This window comes from Mustela lutreola, chromosome 15 (assembly GCF_030435805.1).
Source record: "Mustela lutreola isolate mMusLut2 chromosome 15, mMusLut2.pri, whole genome shotgun sequence".
Lineage (NCBI taxonomy): Eukaryota > Metazoa > Chordata > Mammalia > Carnivora > Mustelidae > Mustela > Mustela lutreola.
The window spans coordinates 61,918,589-61,933,836 of NC_081304.1; the positions used below are offsets into that span (position 1 = coordinate 61,918,589).

At 42.8% G+C, this 15,248-nt stretch overlaps 1 protein-coding gene across 13 annotated transcripts in view; it reads right to left on the reverse strand.

Moving 5' to 3' along the window:
- Positions 1 to 15,248, reverse strand: part of LOC131816542 (conserved oligomeric Golgi complex subunit 2-like) — a 199,809-nt gene that overhangs the window by 4,954 nt on the left and 179,607 nt on the right. For 8 of the 13 annotated variants that reach the window (XM_059149371.1, XM_059149366.1, XM_059149370.1 and 5 more), the window contains one exon: positions 9,644 to 11,029. In XM_059149371.1, the coding sequence (XP_059005354.1) occupies positions 10,805 to 11,029 (225 nt within the window). In that variant the 3' untranslated portion in view covers positions 9,644 to 10,804. Of the gene's footprint in view, positions 1 to 9,059; positions 11,030 to 11,840; positions 12,949 to 14,208; positions 14,313 to 15,248 lie in introns of those variants that run through there. The other 5 variants (XR_009348100.1, XR_009348101.1, XR_009348098.1 and 2 more) reach the window with 4 other exon arrangements.

The following is a 15,248-nucleotide window of genomic DNA, read 5'->3' on the forward strand; positions in this document are numbered from 1 at the left end:
AAGCAACACCTTCCAGAGGGCAGCTGCAGGCACCGGGTGTTGTCACACAGGGTCAGACCCGGGAGGCACTCAGCCACGTACCCATTCCACCATCCTGCTGGGTTTCGAAGAGCGCTATCAAAGTCCCTGCTGCCAAAGGACCATCCAGAGTGACATGTCCCATGGGGCACGCCAGCATTCATTTACCCCTTCAGGTTATTGGCAGCAAGGCTGGAAATTTTTTAAATTGCCTGGGAAAATGATAGCAAACGGCTCCAAAAAGGAGTTTCAGAACGCAGACTTCATACTATGTTTTGAGTACATTTCGTTCATTTGGCAGGTACTGACAGGGTGCTTAAGTGCCAGGTGCTGCTGCAATAGAAACGGACTTGAGAAGTTAACAGGAGGGGGCTCCAGCCCTCAACCAGCACAAAGTGGATCAATGGACGCATGTGACAGACAGAGCACTGTGACGGGGAGTACTAGGTGCTCTCATAAGAAGGGTGTGCTAGGAGCTAAGGGAACACTCGGGGGGAGCCAGCACCAACACTCGGGGAGAGCTGTGGGAAATATGATGGATGCAGATGGCTCCAGGGGAAACCAGAGAACTCCTCAGATCCCTGCTTCTTAATAGCTCCAAGTGCCCGCTGTTTCAGAGTGGGGGCTGGGCGAGCAGGGAGCTGGGGTGGGAGAAGCGATGCCTGATTTCCGACCTCCAGCCCCTGCCCTGTTTCACCTGTCCCTTGAGGAGTACAATGACATAGGATGTCACCAACGGAGGATCTACCCCTGCATCGTGGTACTGGGAAAGCACGCGAGGGCTGCGGAGCTGAAAGCAAGAGTTGGTAGTTCCAGTAATGTGTGCAGGGTTTTAAAAAACTATATACGGGAAAATATCCGGTCTTATTTGCATGTGTTTGTATCATGCACAATTTTTAACTGCAATCCTCCTTTTACCTTCTTCCCTGTTGTTAAGACTCTCCTCTCCTCACCGCTGCCTTTGTCCCTATAATACCTGTTGAGAGCCTGGTGCTCATCCATGAGCTCATTCGCCTCTATCCACGCTCGCATGGGGCTCTGTCACTGTTTGACAAATATGGACTCATTTTATCTACCTCTTGATCTAGTGCTTCCCGTTTAATAATCCCTCCTGCATAACGTCCTTCTGTTTTTATCTTCATTTTTATAAAGAATGGCTGCTCACCTTTTATCAGGTGCCTTTATTTTTTTTATCAAATGCATTTATTGCTATGGTCTTAAGAGTTTTTTCCCAGTTAATTTAGTGATGAGGTAAATCTTATTGATTTTCTGGTCTTGAGCTCCCTTTATTTTCCTGGAATGAATCCAAGCTGGTCTCAGGATATAGTCCTTTGATAGATGCCTGACTTCTGTTATTTGCTAACATTAGTTCAGTTTCTGTTAACTAATCTGTCCTAAGCCAGATTTGTTAATAGCTTCCCCGTTCCTCCCTCTCAGGTTTGGGTATTAAAATTGTGCTCAGCTTCATCAAGTGAATTGACTTATTATTGTTTAATTGCCTGTTGCCATTTAACAGTAGAATAACAGTTATCCAGCTGCAAACCTGTCTGATCTTGAAACTCATCTTCTGAATTATCCATTCTTGAATCATTTGGATGATTTTGTTTTCCTAGGAAATCATCGTTTCTTCTAGGTTATCAAATTGATTAGTATAAAGTGCCTTTCAGTTTAGTGATTCTTTTATATTATGCATTTGCTTTTATATCTGTTCCCAATCCTTATCTGTTTTGCAACTCTCTCTCTCCCTCTCTCTGTCCCCTCCTCACTGAAACCCCCTTTTCCCCATCCCCCTTCCCTCTCTCCGCACCTCCTCCCACACCCCATCTTCCTCTTCTCTTATCCTTAATAGGGCATGTGAAGTTTTATTTTTATTATTATTTCATTAGTCTTTCATAGAAACAACTTTGAGTTTATTTGCCCCTCATATTTTTTATTAGTTTAAAAATTTATCTTTATTATAATTACTTCCTTTCTTTTGATTGAGCTGCCCTATTCTGATGGGTTTAAATGAGTAGTTTCTTTTATTCAAAAAAATGTTTGAAATTGAAGACATTTGACACTAAAGTCTCCTTAGAGTATAACTTCTCGTGTCTTCTGTAAGTTTTTGTATGAAATAGTGTCCTTTCCATTGCTTTCAAGATTTTCTTCAGTCGTCTTATGATTTCTTCTTTGACTGAAGACTGTATTTCTTAACTTGTATGTAGTTTCAATTTTTTGTTACCAGGTTATCTAATTCTGATTCTACTGGATTGTGATCAAAGAACTGTTCTTTAAATCTTTAATTTGGAAGGCTTGTAAAGGTTTCCTTTGTTGCCTAGTATGCAATTAATCTTTACAAATATGGCTTTTCTTAGGTGTAAGAAAGAAATGTTTTCCGAGGGAAATAAGGATGTCTATTTTCTTTTTTTTTTTAAAGATTTTATTTATTTATTTGACAGAGATCACAAGTAGGCAGAGAGGCAGGCAGAGAGAGAGAGAGAGAGGAGGAAGCAGGCTCCCCGCGGAGCAGAGAGCCCGATGTGGGGCTCGATCCTAGGACCCTGGGATCATGACCTGAGCCGAAGGCAGAGGCTTTAACCCACTGAGCCACCCAGGCGCCCCAGGATATCTATTTTCTGTGTGTCCTTGTTTTTCCCTCCTTCTAGTAGATACTCCCATTTGAAAAGCTAAAATTTTACCTTGTTATTGCATTTTTAGAGTCTTTAGGTATTATGTTGTTAGATGTATACCTGCTTATACCTTTTACATCTTCTTTCCAAACTCTGCCTTTAAAAATGTCCCTCTTCATCTTAGTACCTATAACTTTAGACCCAACTTGTCTGTGATGAATTTTGCCATTCCAGCTTTCTCTTTTGCATGGTATCTCCTCACCTGATACATTCTCAATCCCTTTTGCATTTTAAGTATGTTTCTTGAACAGCGTGGATCTGTAGCCCCCTGATAGGTGCTTTAATAGAAAAAGTCAGTCTGTACACATTTAAATTAATGATAAACAGTCATGATTTTATTCCTCCCATCTTATTTTTTTTGTTTTTATTTTCCCCATTTTTGATGTTTTTAATCAAGTTCATTCTTTTTCTACTTGATAAATATAGAAGTTCTTTGCATTTTTCGATGACAGCTTAATTGAGATATAATTCACAGGCCATACCACTCACCATCTAATGTGGACAATTTAATGGCTTTCACTATAGTTAACTATACTATACTGAACTACCTACACATTTTCATCATCCTCAAAAGAAACCTTTAGCCATCACCACCAGTCTTAGGCAACCGCTAATCTACTTTCAGTCTCTGTAGATTTAGCTATTCTGGGAATTCCATATAAATCAAATTATGCAATATGTGGTCTTCTGTGACTGACTTCTCTCAATCAGCAGAATGTTTTCAAGGCTCCTGTGTGTCGTGGCACATATCAAAATTCTATTCCTTTTCAAGGCTGAATAATATTCCACTGGCTGGATGGATCACATTTTATTTATCTCTTCATCAGTTGATGAACATCTGGGTTGTTCTCACCTTTTCGCTATTACGAATAAACCCTAAACCTTCATGCACAAGTTTTTGTGTGGGCATAGTTTTTTTCTTGGCTCTATACACAGGAGTGATATTGGTGTGTCATATGGCAACTCTGTGTCCTGCATTTTGAGGAGCTACTAAACCATTTCTAATGTGGCTGTGCCATTTTCCAAGCCCACCAGCAATTTACAGGTTCCAGCTCTTCACATCCTTCCAACACCTGCTTTTGGGTTTTTTGATAGTAGCCATCCACGTGGGTGGGAGGTGGTATCTCACCATGGTTTTGATTTGCATTTCCCGAATGATTAGTGATGTTGAGCATATTTTCACGTGCTTATTGTCCCATATATTTTATATATACCTTATATGTATCTTTAAATATATATATTTCATATTATATTCACATTTAAATACATATTTAAGAATGTAAATATATTTACATAAATATGTTTATATAAATATATGATAATGTAAAATATATTTATATATACATTTATATATTAATGTATACATTTGAATATTGGAGAAATGTATATTCAAGTTCTTGCTATTTTTTTTAAAGATTTTATTTATTTATTTGAGAGAGAGAAATCACAAGTAGATGGAGAGGCAGGCAGAGAGAGAGAGAGGGAAGCAGGCTCCCTGCTGAGCAGAGAACCCGATGCCGGACTCGATCCCAGAACCCTGAGACCATGACCTGAGCCGAAGGCAGCGGCTTAACCCACTGAGCCACCCAGGCGCCCCTTTGCTCATTTTTTAAAAAGATTTTATTTATTTATTTGAGAGAGATTTATTGAGAGAGATCACAAGCAGGCAGAGAGGCAGGCAGAGAGAGAGGAAGAAGCAGGCTCCATGCTGAGCAGAGCCTGATACGGGGATCGATCCCAGAACTCCAAGTTCATGACCTGAACCGAAGGCAGCAGCTTAACCCTCTGAGCCACCCAGGCGCCCCTCTTTGCTCATTTCTTAACTTGGTTGTCTTTTTATTTGAGTTGTAAGAATTCTTCACACAGTCTGAAGGCATGTTCCTTATATATGACCTGCAAATATTTTCTCCCATTTAGTGGCTTGTCTTTTGACTTTGTCAATGGGGTCCTTGGAAGCACAAAACTGGGATATTTTGGTTGAGTCCCATTTATTTGTTTATTTTTTTTTTTAAGTTGCTGACTTTGGTGTTTGGCTGAGGAGCCGTTGTTAGATTCAAGACCACTAACATTTACCTTTGTGTTTTCTTCTGAAAACTTTATCATTTTACTTTATTTTTATTTTTTTTAAAGATTTTATTTATTTGAGAAAGAGACAATGAGAGAGAGCATGAGTGAGGAGAAGGTCAGAGGGAGAAGCAGACTCCCTGTGGAGCTTGGAGCCTGATGCAGGACTCGATCTGGGAACTCCGGGATCATGACCTGAGCAGAAGGCAGCCGTCCAACCAACTGAGCTACCCAGGCATCCCGAACTTTATCATTTTAATGCTTACATTTATGTTTTTGATGCATTTTGGGTTATTTTCTCTGTATGGTGTGAGGCAGGACTCCTGTTTCATTATTTGCATGTGGCTGCTTGGGAGTAAAATACTGTTCTTACCCCCATTGAATTGTTTGGCACCCTTGTCAAACATTAGTTGACTGTAATTTATTTTCCTTTTTTTTTTTTTCCCATTGAGGCATTTCACGTGCCATGTATATTATATTTCTAGGAAAAAGGAATCCCAGGATTTTATGAAGAAGAATTTTTCCATGCAGTGAAACCAAACTGAGGGGATGGAAATATTCTGCCACTTTTCTAGATCTTTCAGTTATACAAGTCTAGGGCTGGTCATGCAACACTTGTTTAACTTGCCCGTGAGGTTCACAGCAGTTTTCCCAGCTCTGTGGTCATCAATAATTTCAAATTTGCCAATGTACTCATGCTTCGCCATCACAGTGAGGAAACGGGATGATGACTTTGGTGCATGGCCTCCTAAGAACCTGGCCTTCGCCCCCCCTTTCAGCAGTGTTAATGTTCTTGAGGGCATCTGTGTGACATTTGTTCACACTGTTACTGCGGCACAGAAAGATGGCAGAAAAAGCTTTTTTCCCTTTTATTAATATTTGGTCTTGTTCTCCTTCCCTTTCTCATAACCGAATGCGTATTTCCCCTCCGTCATTTGAAAACTGCATACTGTTCTCCAGCTGTTTTCCCCAGACGAGACCTTGTGTATCAAGAATCCTTATTTCACGGTTATTATACACAATCTTAAAGATTTATGACTGTCCTCTTATTTTACACATGCATACACACGAAGCACTAAATACGGACTTTATCTGAATGGCTAAATGTTGGCCAAGACAGAAGCCAGTTGTAGTGGGAACTTCTAGGATAAAGATATAGTCTGAAGTTTTTGTTCTTTAAAAAAAGCCTTCATGGGGCGCCTGGGTGGCTCAGTGGGCTAAAGCCTCTTGCCTTCAGCCCAGGTCATAATCCCAGGGTCCTGGGATCAAGCCCCGCATCGGATTCTCTGTTCAGTGGGGAGCATGCTCCCCCCTCTCTCTGCCTGCCTCTCTGCCTACTTGTGATCTCTGTCTTTCAAATAAATAAAATCTTAAAAAAAAAAGGCCTTCATATTTTATTAAAAATTTTAGGTGTCCAAATTCAAAAGGTTAACAATATAGTATAATAATAATAATAATAATATCATCTAATAATAATATAATAATAATTTCTCCTGCATAGTCACTGCTGCACACTAGTAAAATGAGATGTTTCTTTTCTTTTCTTTTTTAAAGATTTTATTTATTTGACAGACAGAGATCACAAGTAGGCAGAGAGGCAGGCAGAGAGAGAAGGAGGGAAGTGGGCTCCCCCCTGAGCAAAGAGCCTGACGTGGGGCTCCATCCCAGCCAAAGGCAGAAGCTTAACCCACCCAGGCGCCCCGAGATGTTTATTTTCATTTGGGATTATGGAGGGGCAAGGTGTTTTTGGCTCTCCTGCTGAAGGAGGGACTCAGTCAGTATTGTCTCCAACTTTTTTCCTAATAGTAGCTCTGGAAGATGAAGACGTCCCTCCATCTCCCAGACATGAGGGTTTGACCAGGACATGGGATGGTATAAGCTCATTGACATAGTCTCATGAACTAAGCCCTGGTTTATTGGTCACAGTCGTTCTCCAAGTATTTTCAGGAATAAACTTCAGGTGTTGCCCTTACTCTAATTTTTCTTTCTGAGACTTCTGACTGCAATCCCTACTTCCTGCAGTCACTCGAGGAGAAACGAGGCATGTGGCAGCGCAACAGTGTGTTTTTTTTTTCAAGATGGCAGAATCACTCTTGATTTCTGTAAGCATCTCGGATTTTCATATACGAACATGGATTTTGGTGTCTACCCTGAGGAGATGATACGTACGGTGTGAGGCACACTTGTATTCTCATGACACGTCACCTGGGTTACCCAGAACTTTCTGGGCCCGGCAGAAAGGCAGAAACCCGGGTGAATTCCTCATTGTTCCAGCAGGCTGTCAGCCCTCAAAGGCCTTCTGGATGTGTTTGTGCATCGCAGTGTCTGCTGTGTAAGATACAGAAAGAGCACAGTAGTTCAGGAGGAAAATATTTAGGAACACATTTTCCAGGAGGAACCAGGATTCAGTTTGGGAGACTCTTGACCATTTTTCATCTTCTGATGACTGAAAGTGGTAGTTAGTCTACAGTCATGGTTTTAACATGCATTTCGAATGTAATGTTAGTTTCCATCAACATAAAACTATAAGAACTGTCTTCCTAAAGGGCATTCGTGTAAGGCCCGTTATTTTCCAGCTTGATTAATGAAAACAAAATTTTTCTGTAATGCTTTCTTCCTACTCTGTATTAGTTTTCAGGACTGGATTGAAAGTGATTTATTGTGGATAGGGTTATACCTGGTCGTGGAATATTTTTTTGTTCCTGGGTTTTTAAAGGTGGCAGAGTTGACTTTCTGATTTTAATTCATCTTCACTAGATGAAGAATTCACAAATAGGACTTTTTCTTGAAATAACCATAGCCTGGGGGCGCTTGGGTGGCTCAGTTCATGATCTCAGGGTCCTGGGATCGAGTCCCACATCGGGCTCCCTGCTCAGTGGGGAGCCTGCTTCACTCTTTGCCTCCCCCTCTGCTTATGCTTTCTCTAATAAGTAAATAAATAAATAACATTAAAAAAAGAAGTTGTATTTGACTGGAGCTTCATGTGGAGTGACAGATCAACAGAAAGACAAAGGGTTATGAGACAGGAAGCAATGAAGGAAAACACAGAGGCGCACAGTATAGACAGATGTTCCTCAGCTTATGACGGCCTCGGCTTCTAATAAACCCATTGTTCAGCTGGAAATCTCTTTAGTTGAAAATGCATGGAAAACACCTAAGCGACTGAACATCAGAGCTTAGCCCCACCTAACTTAAATGTGTTGAGAACACTTACAGTATTGCACAGTTGGGCAAAATCCTCTAACACAAAGCCTATTTCACAATAAAATGTCTGGTATCTCATGTAACTTACTGAACACTGCACTGAAAGCCAGAACAGGACGGTTCAATTGTGTTGGTTGCTGACCCTCGTGATCACGTGGTTTGCCTGGGGGCTTTGCTCGCTGCCACTGCCCAGCATTACAAAAGAGGACCCTACTGTAGATTGCCAGCCTGGGAAAAGATCCAAACTAAATGCATATCACTTCTGCACTATTATAAAAAATCAAAAAACCATAAACTGAACCAAGGTGAAGTCAGGGATCTTCTGTACCAGGTGTGTTAGGGAAGGTCAAGCGCTCCTGTCTGGCCAGGAACCATAGTGGTATGGGGGAAAGTTCCACAGTAGAAAGTTCTACAGCAGAGAACCACTAGGACTCAAGCACCAAGGGTCACAGGTTGCGCAGGAAGACTGGATGCTCCTCTGTGGGCTATGAGAAGCCACGAGCGACTCAGGAAGGCTGCAGAGCTCTGGGCAGGTGGGACAGCTGAGGGCTGCAATGAAGAGGGACAGGTGGAGCTGGGAGACCAGGTGGGGAGAGCCTGCTACCCTCGAACAAAAGGCGACAAAGGTCTGGACTGGGATGACGGAGATGGTGGAAGGTAATGGGATATTCATGAAACAGAACTGGAAAGCCATGGAAATGAAATAAGAGAGTGAGGGAAAACCGAACATGACTTTAATTGCCATCAGTATAAAACGTGTTGAATTAAAATTAATTGGTATTTCTAGGCCGATGATGACATCACAATAATGGAAGGAAACAAATTTTGATTTTGAACCTGGTTAAGGAGAAAGTATAGACAAGAGAAAAGCAGAGGGTCTAGAGTCACACAAATGTCACCGTTGAGATTCGTCCCCACTCTTCATTCCCTTCCCTGTAAACCCAGGCAAGCGACACCTGCCTCACAGCACTGGTAACAAATAGGGAAGAGCACACGTTCCCACGTTCCCGGGTCAGACAGGACAGCCAGGGATCAGCGGCACATGAGGAGGTGACAGGTGGTCACTAAACTGAGCTCAGGTGCATACACAGCATTTTACGTCACCTTGAGATGGCTCCTCCTGTGACCTCTCGAAGAAGGCAGCAGTGGTGAGGAACGAACTCCAGGAGCTTATTAGCATACATGATCTTCAGGCCATCTGGATGAGACTCAACTATCTGCTCTATAATCACCTAGCAGAAGGAAGAGCATTTTATTTTTATTTATTTATTTGTTTGTTTGTTTGTTTATGTTTTTGTTTGTTTTTAAAGCACCTAAAAGAGAAGTATGAACTATACACTACAGAGAAAAGAATCGAGTAAACCTTACAAATGCACTTCGTCCTTCCTCCTCCCCACTCAGTATGCTTTCTAAACAGGAGGTAAGTAACAATGGCATGAAAATCTAGGTCCCAGGATTTGGGAATACTGCTCCAACCCTGGGGGACACAGAGGCTGAGGGACAGAGACTGGCCTGAAGCTAAAACATCACACACACTCATCTGCTTCCCTTCTGAGCTTAAAAGCGAAATACTGTATCTGCAGACAACAGCTCTGTACCATCTTCACCCTGGCCTTATCCTCTACCGTCTCCAGAACAGGGAAAGGGCTGAGATGGAAAGTGATGGAAGAAAACACATCTTATTTTGCTTTAGTATTTATTTATTTTTTTTTTTGGTGAGGCTGAGTTGCAGGAGGTGAATGACAAGCATACAAACTTAAAATACAAACGTGGCCACAGTTCACTTAATGACACGGAAACGTAAAGTACTTCCCTAATTTAGCATATGAGATTCAGTTCAATGAAAAGGGCCTAAATTAAACAACTAAAATATTTTCATTTAGTGACAAAGAATAATGTGATCTTTTTCACCCCCACAGAGAGAGCTATGAACTATAATAGGATACATACAAAGAACTGACAGATCATTTACTTTTAGTAGTCTTAATGAAGCTGAGAAGATTACTGAAATTAATCCTTCAATTTCACTTCTATCACTGGGATACTGTCTCGTTTTAAAACTGGAAGCCTTTCATCCTGAAGTCATGGTGGGTAGCTTTATACTTACTGGACAGAAAGAGCACTCGCACTGGCAGGTGACTGGAAGAAAGCCCTCAAACGCTGAGACTGGCTTCATGACTTCTGTCAGCCTGAACTAGATGAAACCAACGCTCTCTAAGTTGGAAGCTGCTGATTGCTGGCGGTCTCACATGGTGCAGCCCATACTCCGGCCGCTCAGAGGCAGGATACACTGACTCCCTGTATTTAACTGTATCCTTATAGGTCAAGAACACTGGGTAACCAAGTTCCGGACTTAAGGTACTACCCCGCTAACTCACCCTTCAAAGCCCTTTATCTTTGAATATTCCCTCCCTCCCACCTTCCTAGCCTGGCAAACTCCCCCATGGTCTTCAAGACTTAAGCCACATCAATTCTGTGAAGACGCCTCCCCTCACAGACTTTCCCTGCGCACAGAACTGTCTTCCAGCTCCTCCAGTGGGCACGGGCGCCTTGGTGGGGTCACGCTTTTCGGCAACTTCATTAACGTATAACTTATGGAAATGGAAATTGACCTGAAAATGTTCTGATCCGTACCTTCTTCCTAGGCAAGTCCCTCACCCCTACTAAATTAAGATGATCCCTGAGTTATGGCATCACTGGAAGAGACAAGAGTGCGTGCCTGATTCCTGCCATGCTGATGGGCTCTAAGCTGGACCAACCTTTTCTTACAACCAGAAGAGCAGGAACTAAGAGCATCTTCAAGGAAGAGCCCTGAGCTCTCTCGCACCCAGTCAAGAAACGAAGCCAGATTAGATGCTCTGTGTTTGTGGAATGAGGTGCATGGGGGCACAAACCTCATCCATGTACGGTTTCACCAGTACTTGACCAAGTGACGCCTCTGCATCCCGTGTCTTGTCAATTGTAGCATAAGTCTGTAGGCAGTGCCGTATGATGTCCACATTGGAAGTCTGAAGCCCTTCTAGCAGCAGGCCTCCCAGGGACTGCTGCAGCATGGCCGTAATGTGGGCTATACGCTGCAAGAACAGAGAGACCAGGAAAGAAGGTCCAGGCACAACAGTTTCTAAAAGCTCAAATATATGTGTATAATTTATATACATATGTGTTATATATATAAAGCGAGCCTCTAATTCTACCAGAATATATGTAAGATTAAAATCCCAACATTTCCTAGAGAATAACAATGAATCTCTTCTCCCCATGATTGCTTTCTTTCTTTCTTTCTTTTTTAAAGGTTTTTATTTATTTATTTGTCGAGAGAGAGCACAAGCACATAAGGAGGCATAGGCAGAGAAGCAGGCTTCCTGCCAAGCAAGGAGCCCAAGGTGGGACTCGATCCCAGGACCCTGGGATCATGACCTAAGCCAGAGGCAGTGGCTTAACTGACTGAGCCACTGAGGCATCCCCTCCGTATGATTTCGTTGAAAGTAAGTCGGCTTCATCAAAGTGAAGTTTAGACAATTACGGAACGACAAAAAGTTATTTGCCTCTTAAGCTACGGAGCAAATCTGACAAACGTGCATTTAAACCAAGTCAAGGGCTTTGGATAAATGAACTCTGACTACATCATATGATGTGTCAAGTTACATGAAATTCAGAATTAATTTTACTTGCATAGTTTGGAGACTACGGTTGTGTCTTTACACAAAATCTATCTAATGTGACATAATGGAAGAAGGGTCCCAAGCAGGAGATACTGAAAAAAAAAAATTCAAAGCTAGCTTCAAAATCCTGTAAAGTAGCAATTATCAGGGGCAATGCTAGGTCAAACCAAAATCATCCAGGAAATTCGCAAACAGCAAATTGAAAATCGAAACCAACACTTACTGGTCTTACGTTGTCCAGAAGAGGCATGCCTTTGCTCTGAACAGCATGAAACTGTAACTGGTTAAATTCTGTGGCAATTCTCTCCAAAATCTCTCTAGTCCAGAGAGGGCTAGTAGAGACAATTAGAGAAGTGTAATTCCCAAAGTTAAAACCTGCTACCCCCACCGCCCCCCATGCCTTACAGTGCTCAGGCACCTGCACCTGCACGCCATCAATTTTCAGGACAAACTGTCTGTGCAGCAGGCCCCAGGTGCGAGGGGTGAGGAGCGGGGAGGTCATAGAAGCCACCGACACAGCCTGGCCTGGGCCACAGGGCCCAGGCAAGGGGATGGAGCTATTTTAGGTCAGTGTGGGTACAACTACATGTTTCCACCATGTTCCTCGGGCTCTCCCATTCGTGCCCTTCTTCTCCCTTCTTCTCCCATTCTCTAACCCCCTCCTCTCTCTTGCCCTGTCCTACCGTTCATATGCGAATCCCCCTCTTCTCTGCCTGCCTCATTCTCCCTCCCAAGTACCTCCCCAGTACGAACTACTGCTGTCTCCTCAATCAGCTAAAACTGACCGCCTAGCAGCAACCTGGGAAATCGCTCAGAGCAGCGGACTCCAGGTTTACATTTACCCAACGGCAGAAAGAGCAAGCTCGGTGCTCCGGGAGCTGGTGAGAAATCACTCACAGTGCATCTGCCATCAAGTGGACTGGATACACTTCCCTCTTGCCCCCCACATTAGAAAGCGTCAACCCCATTCAAAAGGAAGCCGAACAGTGAAAGAAAAAAAAAAAAACACACAACAAAGGCCCCAAAGCCCCTGCTGGGCTCTATGAGGCATCCCACATCTGAGGATGGGCAGTCAGGTAGTGAGGAAACACACTGTAAGGAAACCCAAAAATGTCTGGAGACCTGCCACGGTGTGCCCCTTCCCAGAGCATCAGAACTGGTGTGGAGGGAAGGCAGGCGCTCGGCAGGACCAATGCAGAAGCCTAATCCCAACCTCTACTGACTGATCCCATGCGCATTTCCTATTTATCCTTATCTCGGCATTTCTGGGCCTTGCAGAGTATGATGGATTTACCCTGTGCTGACGCTGCTCTGGCTTTCCTGACTCCAGAGCTCAGAGCTGCTCTTCTGGAGAAAAATTCTTCCAAGGTAATTCTGAGCAAGAAAGCGCACAATGTCTGTTTATCAAGGACAGTGCTGCAAAGGGACAGGATTGTAGACACAGAGCTCACTGAGGTGTTTCTATCCGAGGAGCACAGCAGCAACAGCAAAGACGGGAAGAACACGAGGGCCAGCGCCCCAGGGGCCAAACGTGGACATGGCTGGAGGGGCTGCAGGCCCTGCCAAGGGCCGCAGCAAAGCAGAGCCACTGGAGACACACGGGCTGCAGAAGGGCCACGTACAGACTGTCTGCTAAGTGTGGACGAAGCACGAGTGCAACGGGCTAGAGACACAAGCACAGTGGAGGCTGACCACTTAGTTGAATGCCTTGATGTGAAGGTCCTAGAGACCCAGAGACCTAGGACCAGAGAATCGCTTCCTTTGGGATGTGTCCGTTCTTAATCTCCATCATGAGACATGTGGAGCATATGGTCTCTCAAGTTCCTTCCAAATCTAAAACCTTAATTCCTAAAATTTAGAAACCTAACTCTGCCTGCAGGGGGAGGGATTGTTAGCCTCACACAACAGAGCACGCAGGGCACGCAGGGCACCAGGCGACCTTGACACAGGCAGCCCAGCTGGTATGTGCAGAACCAGCCCGGGCTATTCCCACTGCACCACTGTGTGTCTCACGGTGCTGACAGGACCTAACTACTCATTTTCTGAGTCACTCATCTACCCTGGCTGATTGAAAATTCACACCAGGAAGGGAACAAGACAATCACAATATAACAAAGAGAGCCATCATCTTTTTCCTATTTCATAAGCTTTTTCTTTCCTGTTTGTAAATTTCAACTGGATGTGCCCTATACTGTTTCATAATAATATAATGCTGGTGCAAAATACATCAATGGTAATACTCTGGGCATGTCTAGGAAAAAAAATGAGATGGAGAAAAACCAAGATGAATGGTAGGTATGCCTTAAAGATCAACAGGACTTTGCTAGTCCTCAGGGAAGGTGGTTCCAAATATACTTTTCCACTGCAAGCATAATGACGTGTTGGAACTGTGGTCTATAACCAAAGGGTTTATAGGAACGTGTTATAGATTTCACCATTTCATGCTCTCCACTCTCCTGGAGCTACATTCTAGCCACAAACCTGGATTTTCTTCTTGTTTAGAAATGAATTCTAACTAAGCCGTCCCCGCCTAATTAGACTGGATGTGAAGTATTAATTTATGTGCTACTTAGTTAAAAAAAAATGCTTACCTGCTTGCTTCTAGTGCAGAGGTTTCTTTAGAACTTTGTGAATTTAAGATTTTTTCAATCTTTTCAACTCATCAAATAACTTGTATAAGCCTCAACACACACATCTATAAAAATAAAAATTAAGCAAACAAAAAACGTCACCATCTTTACTCTTAATCATCTTTATTTCCCATGCTAAATGCAGGAAAATATAAGACCAAAAGTTAACTTCAAATATATAGGGCATGCTATATTTTGAATATTTCTATGAAACACAGAATTCTCAAGAATGCAAATCTTAGTTCTAGAATAAGCATACTTCCATATTCTATTGCAAGTTTATAGAGAAAAAAAAAAAAACCTAGACTTTGCTTTCTCATATTCTATACTCTATTTCTTCTTTTCCCTATCCTGAATCTTTCTATGGGCATTTCTTTCCTATTTTTTTAAAAAGATTTGTTTATTTGAGAGAGAGAGAGACTGCATGTGCGTGTGCAGGGGAGGGGCAGAGGGAGAGAGAGAATCTCGAGTAGACATCCTGCTCAGCATAGAGCTCAATGTGGGGCTCAATCTCATGACCCTGAGATCATGACCTGAGCCAAAATCAAGAGTCGGACGTTTAACCAACTGAGCCACCAGGCGCCCCTCCATTTGTTTTCTTATGGCCCTTTATTCATGTTTTAACTTTGGCTTCCGATCGTACTGACCCTCTCAGTTTACATGTGCATATACCTATATGGCCAAGCACCAAATCATTAAAGACCTTTTACACTACAAATATTATCAAAGAGGTTGAGGGACATTATGAAAACTCTCATCCCTAAAGAACAAAAAAATACAAAGTCATCCATTCAATAAATAGTTCCTGAACACCCCTGGGAGCTCGACATTCATTCCGACAGGGGTGGGGGACACGAGAAAATAAAGCAAGAAATACACCCTGCTCTCATAAAGCTTACTGTTTTGTCTGGAAGCGCATGACAAGCATTCTTTGGACAAAAGCTGTGAGGAGATCCAGAGGTGAATTAAACAGAAGGTCCCTCAAACAGGCTTTCTCCCCA